This window comes from Oncorhynchus kisutch, linkage group LG22 (assembly GCF_002021735.2).
Source record: "Oncorhynchus kisutch isolate 150728-3 linkage group LG22, Okis_V2, whole genome shotgun sequence".
In the NCBI taxonomy this organism is placed as follows: domain Eukaryota; kingdom Metazoa; phylum Chordata; class Actinopteri; order Salmoniformes; family Salmonidae; genus Oncorhynchus; species Oncorhynchus kisutch.
The window spans coordinates 17,920,102-17,932,512 of record NC_034195.2 but is presented as its reverse complement, the minus strand read 5'-3'; the positions used below and the strand labels follow the sequence as shown (position 1 = coordinate 17,932,512).

Sequence of the window (12,411 nt, the reverse complement as noted above, 5' to 3'; positions counted from 1 at the left end):
AATTGATCAAATACGTAAAACAATGTTAAATGTTAAGACAATTCCGACAAAGTGATCTAATTCAAAACATTATAATAGTGTTTAGAAGCTTTAGAGAGAGGACCATGTAAGGACCAAACACCTTACATAACATTGTGTGTGGCCTTATGCACAGCTACTATCTACATGATCAGTTGTCAGGAAAACCACAGGGCTCTAGAGACAGTATGTCATGTGATAGATAGTAAGAGTGCTGTTTGTTTCTTTCCTCCACAGATTCCTCATGGTCCTAGTGTGCCTCATCTTCAGTGTCCTGTCCACCATAGAGCACTATGCCGATTTCGCCAGCGGAACTCTCTTCTGGATGGTGAGTGGACTTGTGATGGATTTCCTTTCTTAGTTTTTTGTTGTTGTTGTATTGCAATACCATCCACATCCACATGATGGGAGTAGGACATCTTGGGTGGGAAGCAGACTAACCGCCATCTTAAATTCAACAGTTCAACAGTATGATAAAAGTAGTGAACCTCAAATGAAATGGAAAGGATATATAAAGGCACATGAAACTCTATGTCTATTAGTCGTCGGCATGCTTCAGAACTTATTGCTGGGGGGGATTTGGTTCATGTAGATTCTATCGGCCACTCTCAGTACTACTCTCACAGGTAGACAAATACTGATATGGGTCAGGATAAGGAATTTTCATCACACACACACACACACACACACACACACACACACACACACACACACACACACGCACACGCACACGCACACGCACACACACACACCTCAGGACAGTAGTGTTCTCTAAACTTTTGACCATCATTGCCTTTTAGAGGATTCACTGGCTGCTGAGTTATTCATTCATTTACACCCTGGAAGAAAAACTCGATTCTCAGCAGCTTGATTAGAACTAAGAAAAAGTGAGTGCAAAGCCCAGTGGGGAGGACAGAAGACAGAGCTGGAACATTTTGAGCTAAAGCAGTAGTTACGTTAGACTTAGAGTTTGAGGAACAAAACGTGGTTAAAAATACATTTGTAACTCAAGACATGAGCGTTACGAAACCTACAAGACACCGTATTAGAAAAGAAAACAGGCGGCAATGTCCAAAGGATGACATTTGACACTCAACTGTGTAACCCCATTTTATGTGCACCTGCATGTGTGTGTGTATGATGTCATTGTGTGTGTGTATGATGTCATTGTGTTTGTGTATGCCATATGTTGTGTGTGTGTGTTTGTTTGGAGTTTGTGTCATCATGGTGTGCATTTGTTGTGGAGTGGCTATGCGAGTTCCGGGGTTAGCTGACATTCATGAATCAGAGCATGCTTGTTTTGGGTGGCAGAGAGGACATTAGTCCTCGAGGATATTTGGCTTTCAAGGCGGCTGCCAAAGTAAAGCTAGCCAGGTTCAGCAGGGCGCACCGACATCCATCACGTGTCACACGCTCTAGTCTCTCTTTCCTCTCCTGTTCTCCAGTCTACTCTGGGTCCACTGATGTCACAGCTGTGCGGCAGGGTGGCACCACCAAACATCTGATCAGAAATGGGCCTCTACCCTCATAACACAGAGCCCCATTAAGGAGTTCCATATAGCCCAATCCAGCTTCATTCCATCTGATCACATTTAAAACCTCTGGATCAGCGCCATCCTAGTTTTAGGAGATTAGGGAACACTATTAAATGAAACTATCAGCTGTTTTCTGCAAACATCTAGTTACCGTTTCATCACACCGAAATCTCTGAAATCTGGTCGACCCATTTTAGAATTTTGGGGATTTATTGTAATCTTATTTGATTCTCCAAATTCGCCAGTTTGTTTTTATGTAGTAATTCAATTATTTGACTGAGAAGAACCAAAACCAGTTAAACACCTGTCTTTTATTCTCAGCCCAATCTGGCCATTCATCTGTGTTTCACGTTCCTGTTCCACTCTGATTTGGACATTCTGTATGTCACGTGTCTTGCTTAGGTTTCTTTAAAATCTCACAACAAGCCATGGTGACAAACAAATAGACCACTGGGGAGCAGTCTGAACAGGTGTGGGGATAATAGCCTTGGCTGGAAGGACACCGACACCTTTAGACACAAATACCCACAAATATACTGAACAAACATTTTGTTTAAATGCAAGGTATAAAGTGTTGGTTTCATGAGCTGAAATAAAAGATCCCAGAAATGTTCCATATGCACAAAAAGCGTATTTCTCGCATCCTTGTTAGTGAGCATTTCTCCCACAGGGAGATGTATGCTACATCTCTACACAACAGTGCTATTTGTTCTTGTTACATCAATCCACTGCACAGTATAATTTATGAGGAAAGGAAGGGCACCGTCGCTGCAGTGGTAGTCTGTGAAAATGTCTATAGGGTGAGTGACAGTCAGGGGATTGTTTTTGTGACTATGGAGCTCTGTTGTTGCAGCAGGGCCTTGGAATTAGGTTTCGTAAGGGGGGGACTGGTAGGGAAGCCAGTTTAAGCAAGCAATGGGACTGCCACCCACACTGGGACGGCTATTGCTGAGCGTTAGGTGGCACAATATTATGGAGAAATGGTGCAAATGAAAAAGATATTGGTTCACTAGGACTTATCAAGTCATGTCACACCTACACAAAATGACACGCATTCAAACCTCTAAGATACGTGCTCGCGCACACGCTCACACGCATGGATGCTCGCACACACACTCAAATGTTGTTTTGCTCCCGGAGGACCATGAATGGGACATATTGAAGGGGGAATTTGGACTACACAGCAGTGACTGCTGCAGCCTCTCTCTAGTGGGGCTGTGGGATATATGGTTACTTTAATAATGCTGGATCAACCACCGGCTGTTTTGTTTTAATCAGATCCCAGAGTTCTGTTTTCCTTCTAATCAGGTTCTCTAGTGCTTCTGACCAATGTCTTTTAACCACCCAACAGATGTGTAAAGGGCTCCCAACACAACCCAGCTCATTAGGATCCATCCTACCTGCACATCCTGCTGAGGCGCTGTCACAGCATTGACGCTCAAATCAGCGAGCCTTTGACCCTGGCTCACTATGCTCTGTCATCAGAGATGCTATCAAACCTTTCTCTGGGTGGGCCTGTGTGAATGGCTCCCTCACCACCAGACCACCTCGGTCTCTCTCTGTCAGCACACCCTGTCCCACCAAGCTCTTATCACGCCTGAGATCTCAGTGCATTGCTTGGCACTGGACATAGAAAAACACTCATATCCCTCTCATATGTAATAGTAAATAGACAGTAAGTCGTAGCAAATTGCGATAGTAAAATGAAGTCGTCTTAATGGACTAGTTTTGAATGCTTTGTGTCTTCCCCAGCCCTGTTTTCCTGACTGTTGTCTATAACTGCTTGTGTTCTGGTCCACAGGAGATTGTCCTGGTGCTGTTCTTTGGGACAGAGTACGTGGTGCGGCTCTGGTCCGCCGGCTGCAGGAGCAAATATGTGGGGATCAAGGGACGACTCCGCTTTATCAGGAAACCCATATCTATCATTGGTGCACCTGGCTTCTACTTTATTGAATCGCACACAACTGTGCCACATGCAATCAGACAGACACTGTTGTTACGTGGTTTTACCCCTCTTCTTCTAGTACTATTTATACTGTTACTACTTGTGTTTTTCAATGGCAATTTAAACATTTGAAGATTATGAGCTAAATGTTAATGTGTTGAGGTGCACATGCATTACAGGTGGTGTCTGTTTTCTTTGTCCCCCCCCCCCAACAGATCTGATAGTGGTTATTGCCTCAGCCATAGTGCTGAGTGTAGGTTCCAATGGCCAGGTGTTCGCCACATCTGCTATCAGGTAACTGTGTATGTTACAAATAACAGTATAATAACTGTGTCATATCTTGTGCTGTAACTGTGTTGTCGTTGCTTAGTAAAACGGGCGGAAGAGAGTATAGGAGGCTCTCTCATTGGTGTAGGCTAAGGTTTGATTGACATCGGTTGCCTTTTTGTCTCTGTGGTTACAGGGGGATTCGCTTCCTCCAGATTCTACGCATGCTGCACGTGGATCGTCAAGGAGGAACATGGAGGCTTCTGGGATCTGTAGTCTTCCTCCATCGACAGGTGGCGATCCCTTTACATATCTTGGGGTCATTTCATCTCATAATTATGTGCAGTATGTGCTCACATGAAGTTAAATATCGCAAGGTCGTCTGGAGCATAATGCTGTTTTAAGTAGAGTGACTTGAACGACCTTGATCCTACTTGATCTACTTTTTTTTTTAACCTTGAGTAGGCTTCTTATAAATCCTCAGTCAATCAAACTGATGAAAATGAAAATGCAAGGTAAATGAGATGCCTTAAGACGAGGTTAGTCATGGCTTTGAAAATGAAAAACAACGAGTGTTGGACATTTCTTAACCAAATAAGGACACACCCTGTGGTCAGATGATGGGTGCACATTGCTGCCATTTCTTCCAGAGGATTAGTGCACTTGGTCTGTTTGAGTTGCCCTTCCTCCTGCCTCTTGCCTAGCCTGTCTGGTTATGGGCAGACATCTATCCATGTTTTTCATGCTACATTACCACCAGTGATTACCACAGAGCCCGGTGCGCAATCACAGATTCCTCTGATACTCTCACTGAGACCCGCAAGGCTTTATAAGGAGAGAGAGGTAGAGAGTCAGGCTCAACAGCTCTTGTTTATTCTTTTCTTTATTATTCTTGAACTGGAAGATGTGGGTTATTTCTCTGTGATGTGCAATGGGTCTACCGGTCATCTTTTGGGGTTAGTTTTAGGGTTACATCAATAGTCAAAGGGAGCTGATGTCTTCTCTCTGTGTGAAATGATAGTGCATTGGAAACTATTCAGACCCCTTGACCCTTTTCCACATTTTGTTACTTTACAGCCTTATTCTAAAATTGATTCAATTGTTTATTTTTGCGATTGTATAATATGTCACATTTACATAAGTATTCAGAACCTTTACTCAGTACTTTCAATTTTTTTTTTTAAAGGTGTGGATCAGCTTAATATTGCGGAAAGAATATTGGTTCCATCAATGTAGTTGTCTGCATCATTTCCAATCCCCCATATTTTTTGGGGGGTCAATATATATATCCATTACACGCATGCATACATATATACATACACATACCTATATAGACATACATACACTTTTTTAAAGAATATACCTTTATTATTATTCCCCGCAAATCCTACCACCGATCCCCCAATTGGAGTAAACTAATAAACACTTCGGCTTTTACCTTCAATTTATACATCTTATGAAAGTCAATATATATAAAAAATATTTAAATAAATAAAAAGTTTACATACACAGTCTATTTTACAATAGTTATTTTTTGTTTGTTTTTAGTCCTTCCTCTATTTCTGATGTCCATCCAGTTCTATTTGTAACTGCTATTTCACAAAAGATCTGAACATATATACATTTTACAGACCCTGTATGTTTTACATATTTTATCTTGCTATTTACTCAGTACTTTGTTGAAGCACCTTTGGCTGAGATTACAGCCTCGAGTCTTCTTGGGTTTGACGCTACAATCTTGGCACACCTGTATTTGTATTTGGAGAGTTTCTCCCATTCTTCTCTGCAGATCCTCTCAAGCTCTGTCAGGTGGGATGGGGAGTGTCGCTGCACAGTTATTTTCAGGTCTCTCCAGAGATGTTTGATCGGGTTCAAGTCCAGGCTCTGGCTGGGCCACTCAAGGACATTCAGAGACTTGTCCTGAAGCCACTCCTGCGTTGTCTTGGCTGTGTGCTTTGGATTGTTGTCCTGTTGGAAGGTGAACCTTCACCCCAGTCTGAGGGCCTGAGCACTCTGGAGCAGGTTTTCATCAAGGATCTCTCTGTACTTTTCACCGTTCATTCTTCCCTCGATCCTGACTAGTTTCCCAGTCCCTGAAAAACATCCCCACAGCATGATGCTGCCACCACCATGCTTCACCATAGGGATGGTGCCAGGTTTCCTCCAGATGTGATGCTTGGCATTCAGGCCAAAGAGTTCAATCTTGGTTTCATCAGACTAGAGCATCTTGTTTCGCATGGTCTGAGAGTCCTTTAGGTGCCTTTTGGCAAACTCCAAGCGGGCTGTCATGTGGCTTTTACTTAGGAGTGGCTTCCTTCTAGCCACTCTACCATAAAGGCTCGATTGGTGGAGTGCTTCCTTCTGGAAGGTTCTCCCATCTCCACAGAGACCACAGTCACCTCCCTGACCAAGGCCCTTCTCCCCCGATTGCTCAGTTTGGCCGGGCAGCCAGTTCTAGGAAGAGTCTTGGTGGTTCCAGATTTCTTCCATTTAAGAATGATGGAGGCCACTGTGTTCTTGGGGACTTTCAATGCTGCAGACATTTTGTGGTACCCTTCCCCAGATCTGTGCCACTACACAATCCTGTCTCTGAGCTCTATGGACAATTCCTTCGACCTCATGGCTTGGTATTTGCTCTGTCATGCACTGTCAACTGTGGGACTGTGTATAGACAGGTGTGTTCCATTCCAAATCATGTCCAATCAATTGAATTTACCACAGGTGGACTCCAATCAAGTTGTAGGAACATCTCAAGGATGATCAATTGAAATAGGATGCACCTGAGCTCAATTTTGAGTCTCATAACAAATGGTCTGAATACTTATGTCAATAAGGTATTTCTGTTTTTGTTTTTAAATCATTTGCAAAAATGTCTAAAAACCTGTTTTCGCTTTGTCATTATGGGGTATTGTGTGTAGATTGATGAGGAACATTTTTTATTTAGTCAATTTTAGAATAAGGCTGTAACGTAACAAAATGTGGAAAAAGTCAAGGGATCTGTATACTTTCCGAATCCACTGTATATGCCTCCTCTTTCTATGTTAAATCATTGCATGCTGTAGCCTTGATCAAATGATGTGTTATAATGATATATGTTCCGGATGCATTTAATTTTAGTTCGATTCATACCTGCAAAATGTGCAAATAATGTCAAGAAATGCATTTAACATCAACACATTATCTACACATTACAACTGACATACTACACTCAGTGTGTATTTCCTCTGTTGTAGGAGCTGATCACCACGCTGTACATCGGCTTCCTGGGGCTGATCTTCTCCTCCTACTTTGTGTACCTGGCGGAGAAGGATGCTGTGGACGAGGAGGGCAAGACTGGCTTCTCCACCTATGCTGATGCCCTGTGGTGGGGCGTGGTAAGGCATAGTAATAGCATTACATATGCCATATAGCAGACACGTAAACAAATTCAAGGACACTTTTAGTGAAGTGTGGTGTGTATACATTTGAGCATACAGCATACAGTCGGAAGTTTACATACACTTAGGTTGGAGTCATTAAAACGGTGTTTTCAACCACTCCACAAATTTCTTATTCACCAACTATAGTTTTGGCAAGTCGGTTAGGACATCTACTTTGTGCATGACACAAGTAATTTTTCCAACAATGGTTTACAGAGAGATTATTTCACTTATAATTCACTGCACCACAATTCCAGTGGGTCAGAAGTTTACATACACTAAGTTGACTGTGCCTTTAAACAGCTTGGAAAATTCCAGAAAATTATGCCATGGCTTTAGAAGCTTCTAACAGGCTAATTGCCATCCTTTGAGTCAATTGGAGGTGTACCTGTGGATGTATTTCAAGGCTTACCTTCAAACTTAGTGCCTCTTTGCTTGACATCATGAGAAAATCAAAAGAAATCAAAAAATAATTGTAGACCTACACAAGGTTCATCCTTGGGAGCAATTTCCAAACGCCTGAAGGTACCACGTCCATCTGTACAAACAAAAGTATAAACACCATGGGACCACGCAGCCATCATACAGCTCAGGAAGGAGACACGTTCTGTCTCCTAGAGATGAACGTACTTTGGTGCGAAAAGTAAAAATCTATCCCAGAACAACAGCAAAGGACCTTATGAAGATGCTGGAGGAAGCAGGTCCCGAAGTATCTATATTCACAGTAAAACGAGTCCTATATCGATATAACCTGCAAGGCCGCACAGCAAGGAAGAAGCCACTGCTCCAAAACCGCCATAAAAAAAGCCAAACTACGGTTTGCAACTGCACATGGGGACAAAGATTGTACTTTTTGGAAAAATATCCTCTGGTCTGATGAAACAAAAATAGAACAGTTTGGCCATAATGACCATCATTGTGTTTGGAGGAAAAAGGGGGATGCTTGCAAGCCGAAGAACACCATCCCAACCGTGAAGCACGGGGGTGGCAGCATCATGTTGTTGGGGTGCTTTGCTGCAGGACGGACTGGTGCACTTCACAAAATAGATGGCATCATGAGGAAGTAAAATTATGTGGATTTATTGAAGCAACATCTCAAGACAACAGTCAGGAAGTTAATGCTTGGTCGCAAATGAGTCTTCCAAATGGACAATGACCCCAAGCATACTTCCAAAGTTGTGGCAATATGGCTTATGGGCAACAAAGTTAAGGTATTGGAGTGGCCATCACAAAGCCCTGACCTCAATCCCATAGAAAACTTGTGGGCAGAACTGAAAAGGCGTGTGTGAGCAAGGAAGCCTACAAACCTGACTCCGTTACACCAGCTCTGTCAGGAGGAATGGGCCAAAATTCACCCAACTTATTGTGGGAAGCTTGTGAAAGGCTACGCAAAATGTTTGACCCAAGTTAAACCATTTAAAGGCAATGCTACCAAATACTAATTGAGTGTACAGTATGTAAACTTCTGATGTGATGAAAGAAATAAAATCTGAAATAAATCATTATCTCTACTATTATTCTGACATTTCACATTCTCAAAAATAAAGTGGTGATCCTAACTGACCTAAGACAGGGAATTCTTCCTAGGATTAAATGTCAGGAACTTCTGACTTCAACTGTATGTGACCCCAACAGGAATCAAACCCACAGCCTCTATTTCCACCTTTTTGTGGTTGTTTTGTGGTGTGTGTCTGTCAATGTCCCCCTCTACCTTGAGTGATTCTGAAATACCGTGACGACACAAGTTCCTAAGCCGGTTTCTGTCACACAAAGCTATTTCTATCCCCAAAGTAAGATGTTTTGTTTTGAGGGAAATAGACAAAAGGTGTCAGGAGTTAAGTAGACGATGAATACAGACATAGTCCTGAAGCTTCAATAACACACAGGGGTTCTTATTGGACATTTTGAAGACGCTGCTCACCCTAGTTGGGACCAAAGATTGAACTACACTCAATGACTATTCATTTTTCCATTTGTGGCTGATGCGTGAAGTAGTTGGTGCAATACTCAGTCTATAAGGAGGCAGCTTATGGTGTTGTGCCCATGCTGTTGTGGCTGTTTCCTTCAGGTTTCCATCCGGGGTGGGTCAAGTTTCCAGTTCAGTTCATTAAACTGTTGAATGTAAGGCTGTGGGTAATGAGAAACCTGCGGTAGTCTTGTGCTAGTGGGATCTATACACCACAAAAGACTGTTTAATTAAGACTGTTTAATTAAAACTGTAATTGCAGGATTACTAGCTGTTTTTTGACGAGAGTTAGAACGGTTCAGATGCCCAATGAAACCAAGAAGACAAGCTGTTTTTTTTTGATGAGAGAACGGTTCATGTGCCCAATGAAACCAGGAAGAAAAGCTGTTTTTTGATGAGAGTTAGAACGGTTCAGGTGCCCAATGAAACCAAGAAGAAAAGCTGTTTTTTTGTGTCTCGCAGCCCACAATGAACAAAACAGCCCAATAGGAGCTTTGCTCTCCTTTGTTTTTCACAGACTGTGAACTTGAGACTTGTGATATGCCGTGCCAATAGCGTTGGTCACTCAACTCTGGTTTGTGTGTGTGTGTGTTTCCCAACGTATTCCCTGTCAGCATGTTTTCAATTGTGGGATGTGCAGGGCACAGCTGTAGGACGGGCCCAGAGCCCACGGGCCAATGGCATGATTCATATTCCCCGTCTCTTCTCTCATCCGCCTCTCACACTCAGTCCATCCAAGCAGATGGAGGTTGTTCAAGGAAGGGTGTTTGATCCGGAGCTTCACCACCACTCTGCTCAACTTCTGAGAAAATATATTTGGAGAGAGAGACAGAAAAGTGATTTATTTCAGGAAGGATAGGGAGAGATCGAGAAAGAGCAGCAGTGTGCCATATACATTAATTTAGTTTATGGTGTGATGCCACACATAGGGTCTGTGGTGTTTACTATGAACCATAGGATGGCCTGCGTGGTGTGGCAATGAAACATACTTACACATAGAGAGGGAGAAATAGACCTTGCCCCAGTGAGAACTCAAGATGGTCTGTTTGACCTGTGGGAAGGCATGTAGAGGCTTCGCCACAAACCTGGATTGCAGAGCTTACACCAGGGCCCAGTTATTCAAAAGTTACATGTGACATGCATAAAGTTACATGCATAGAAATACGACTAGAACGGTCGAATCATTGACTTGAATGGGGACTTCCGTTCTCTTCATTCTATTTCTATGATAAATACATCCAGAAAGATAACTTTTAAAAAACTGGGCCCTGGGGTTTGAATGCAGGGGTGATGTTGAGGGGACTATTCCACACTGATGTCAGGCCTATTGTTTGGTCATACAATTTGTAGATGAGGATTAACCACCCCCTCTCTCCCTCCCTCCTACTCGGCTTCTTCCTCTTTACTCCCAAAGCCTTTTAAGTATCTCACCTTACATCACCCTCTTTGTGTCAGCACACAGCACATGGTCACACGGCGCCCCAAAGACACTCCACTGTAAGCCAAGTGCTTCTCTCAATGTGTCACAATTGGCTCAGCTTTCAGAGTGATTGTACATGCAAATGCAGCGGGGATTTGTTTTCCTCTCCCGCTCGGCCGAATTCCTCCCTTCACCGTGGATTAGTCCCAGTCAGAATCGTATTCCTATTGAGTGAAGTTCAACTGTTGAATAGTGACAGATATGGAGCGGGGCCAATACGTCTGATGAACTTTCTCTTCGTGATCTGGCCCTTGTTGTTATCGCCAAGCTGAAGGAGCTGTGAAAGCACTGTGTTCAATGACCTCATTACAACCCAGCAGCTCATTATTAGAAACGCGTTAAAAACTATTTTAACTTCTTTAGTTGACAGTTAAATGGATATGTAAATGTTATAAATATATACTAGGAAATTAGCATGTGAATAAAAATAAAGTCAGTGTGTGGAAACATTGCCTTGTTTTCCCTAACGTAGAGTATCATCCCATCTTTACTGTCTTTGTTCCCAGGTGACGGTGACCACCATTGGCTATGGGGACAAGGTTCCTCAGACGTGGATAGGGAAGGCCATCGCCTCCTGCTTCAGCGTCTTCGCCATCTCCTTCTTCGCTCTTCCTGCAGTAATTACCCCTCCTCCTCAACAACCTAAATAGCATTATGTGTACATAATACACAAAATTGTCTTCCATCAATACTGTGTTGTCTGTTGCCTCAGTGTGCAGCTCCAGGTCCTTTTCACAGTGTTGTGATGTCTCTCTCTCTCTCTCTCTCTCTCTCTCTCTCTTTTGTTGTTTTATCTCCCCAGGGTATACTGGGCTCGGGCTTTGCTCTGAAGGTACAGCAGAAACAGAGACAGAAACATTTCAACAGACAGATCCCGGCTGCAGCCTCACTAATCCAGGTACTGACTGACTGAGACACAGACAGACAGACACCCACCAGTCAATCACTCACTCTGTCCTGTCTGGGATCTTAACAGCCGTGTATAGGAGAGAACATGTATAGTAAAGAGTGTATACTTAGAGCTTAAACAGAGTAATGGCATTTGGGACATACTGTAGACCATTGAACCTCTACACTCTTAGAAAAAAAGGGTGCCATCTAGACACCAAAAAGGGTTCTTCGGTTGTGTCCATATTAGAACCCTTTGAAGAACACTTGTTGGTTCCTGGTAGAACCATTTTGGTTCCAATTACAATCGTTTTGGGTTCCATTGGGATCCCTTTCCACAGAGGGTTCTACATGGAACCTAAAATGGTTCTACTTGGTACCAAAAATGGTTCTCCTATGGGGACAGCTTTTTTCTAAGAATGTAGGAGCTGGGCTGGTCTGGGCTGGTTTGGTTCTGACACACATCATCTTTGATTTAGTGCACTCATGTAGCAACTCCAGGCTAGCAGGTCAGACGGGTTGAATTAACTTCTTATGGCTACAGTATTGAGTAGCTTGGATGAAAGGTGCCCAGAGTAAACTGCCTGCTCCTCAGTCCCAGTTGCTAATATATGCATATTATTACTAGTATTGGGTAGAAAACTCTCTGACGTTTCTAAAACTGTTTGAATGATGTCTTTGAGTATAACAGAACTCATATGGCAGGCAAACGCCTGAGAAGAAATCCAAACAGGAAGTGGGAAATGTGAGGTTGGTCGATTTTCAACACAGCCCCTATTGAATACACAGTGGGATATTGGTTATGTTGCACTTCCTAAGGCTTCCACTAGATGTCAACCGTCTTTAGAAACTTGTTTTAGGATTCTACTGTGAGGTGGGACCAAATGAGAGAG

General features: G+C 43.0%; 1 protein-coding gene across 1 annotated transcript in view; it reads left to right on the top strand.

Annotated features, from left to right (window-relative positions):
- LOC109867675 (potassium voltage-gated channel subfamily KQT member 1) overlaps positions 1 to 12,411 on the top strand; it is a 37,832-nt gene that overhangs the window by 15,717 nt on the left and 9,704 nt on the right. Inside the window, exons 2-8 of the mRNA XM_031801893.1 lie at positions 256 to 346; positions 3,355 to 3,481; positions 3,714 to 3,792; positions 3,962 to 4,058; positions 6,999 to 7,139; positions 11,137 to 11,247; positions 11,433 to 11,528. Of these exons, the coding sequence (XP_031657753.1) occupies positions 256 to 346; positions 3,355 to 3,481; positions 3,714 to 3,792; positions 3,962 to 4,058; positions 6,999 to 7,139; positions 11,137 to 11,247; positions 11,433 to 11,528 (742 nt within the window). The remainder of the gene's footprint in view (positions 1 to 255; positions 347 to 3,354; positions 3,482 to 3,713; positions 3,793 to 3,961; positions 4,059 to 6,998; positions 7,140 to 11,136; positions 11,248 to 11,432; positions 11,529 to 12,411) is intronic.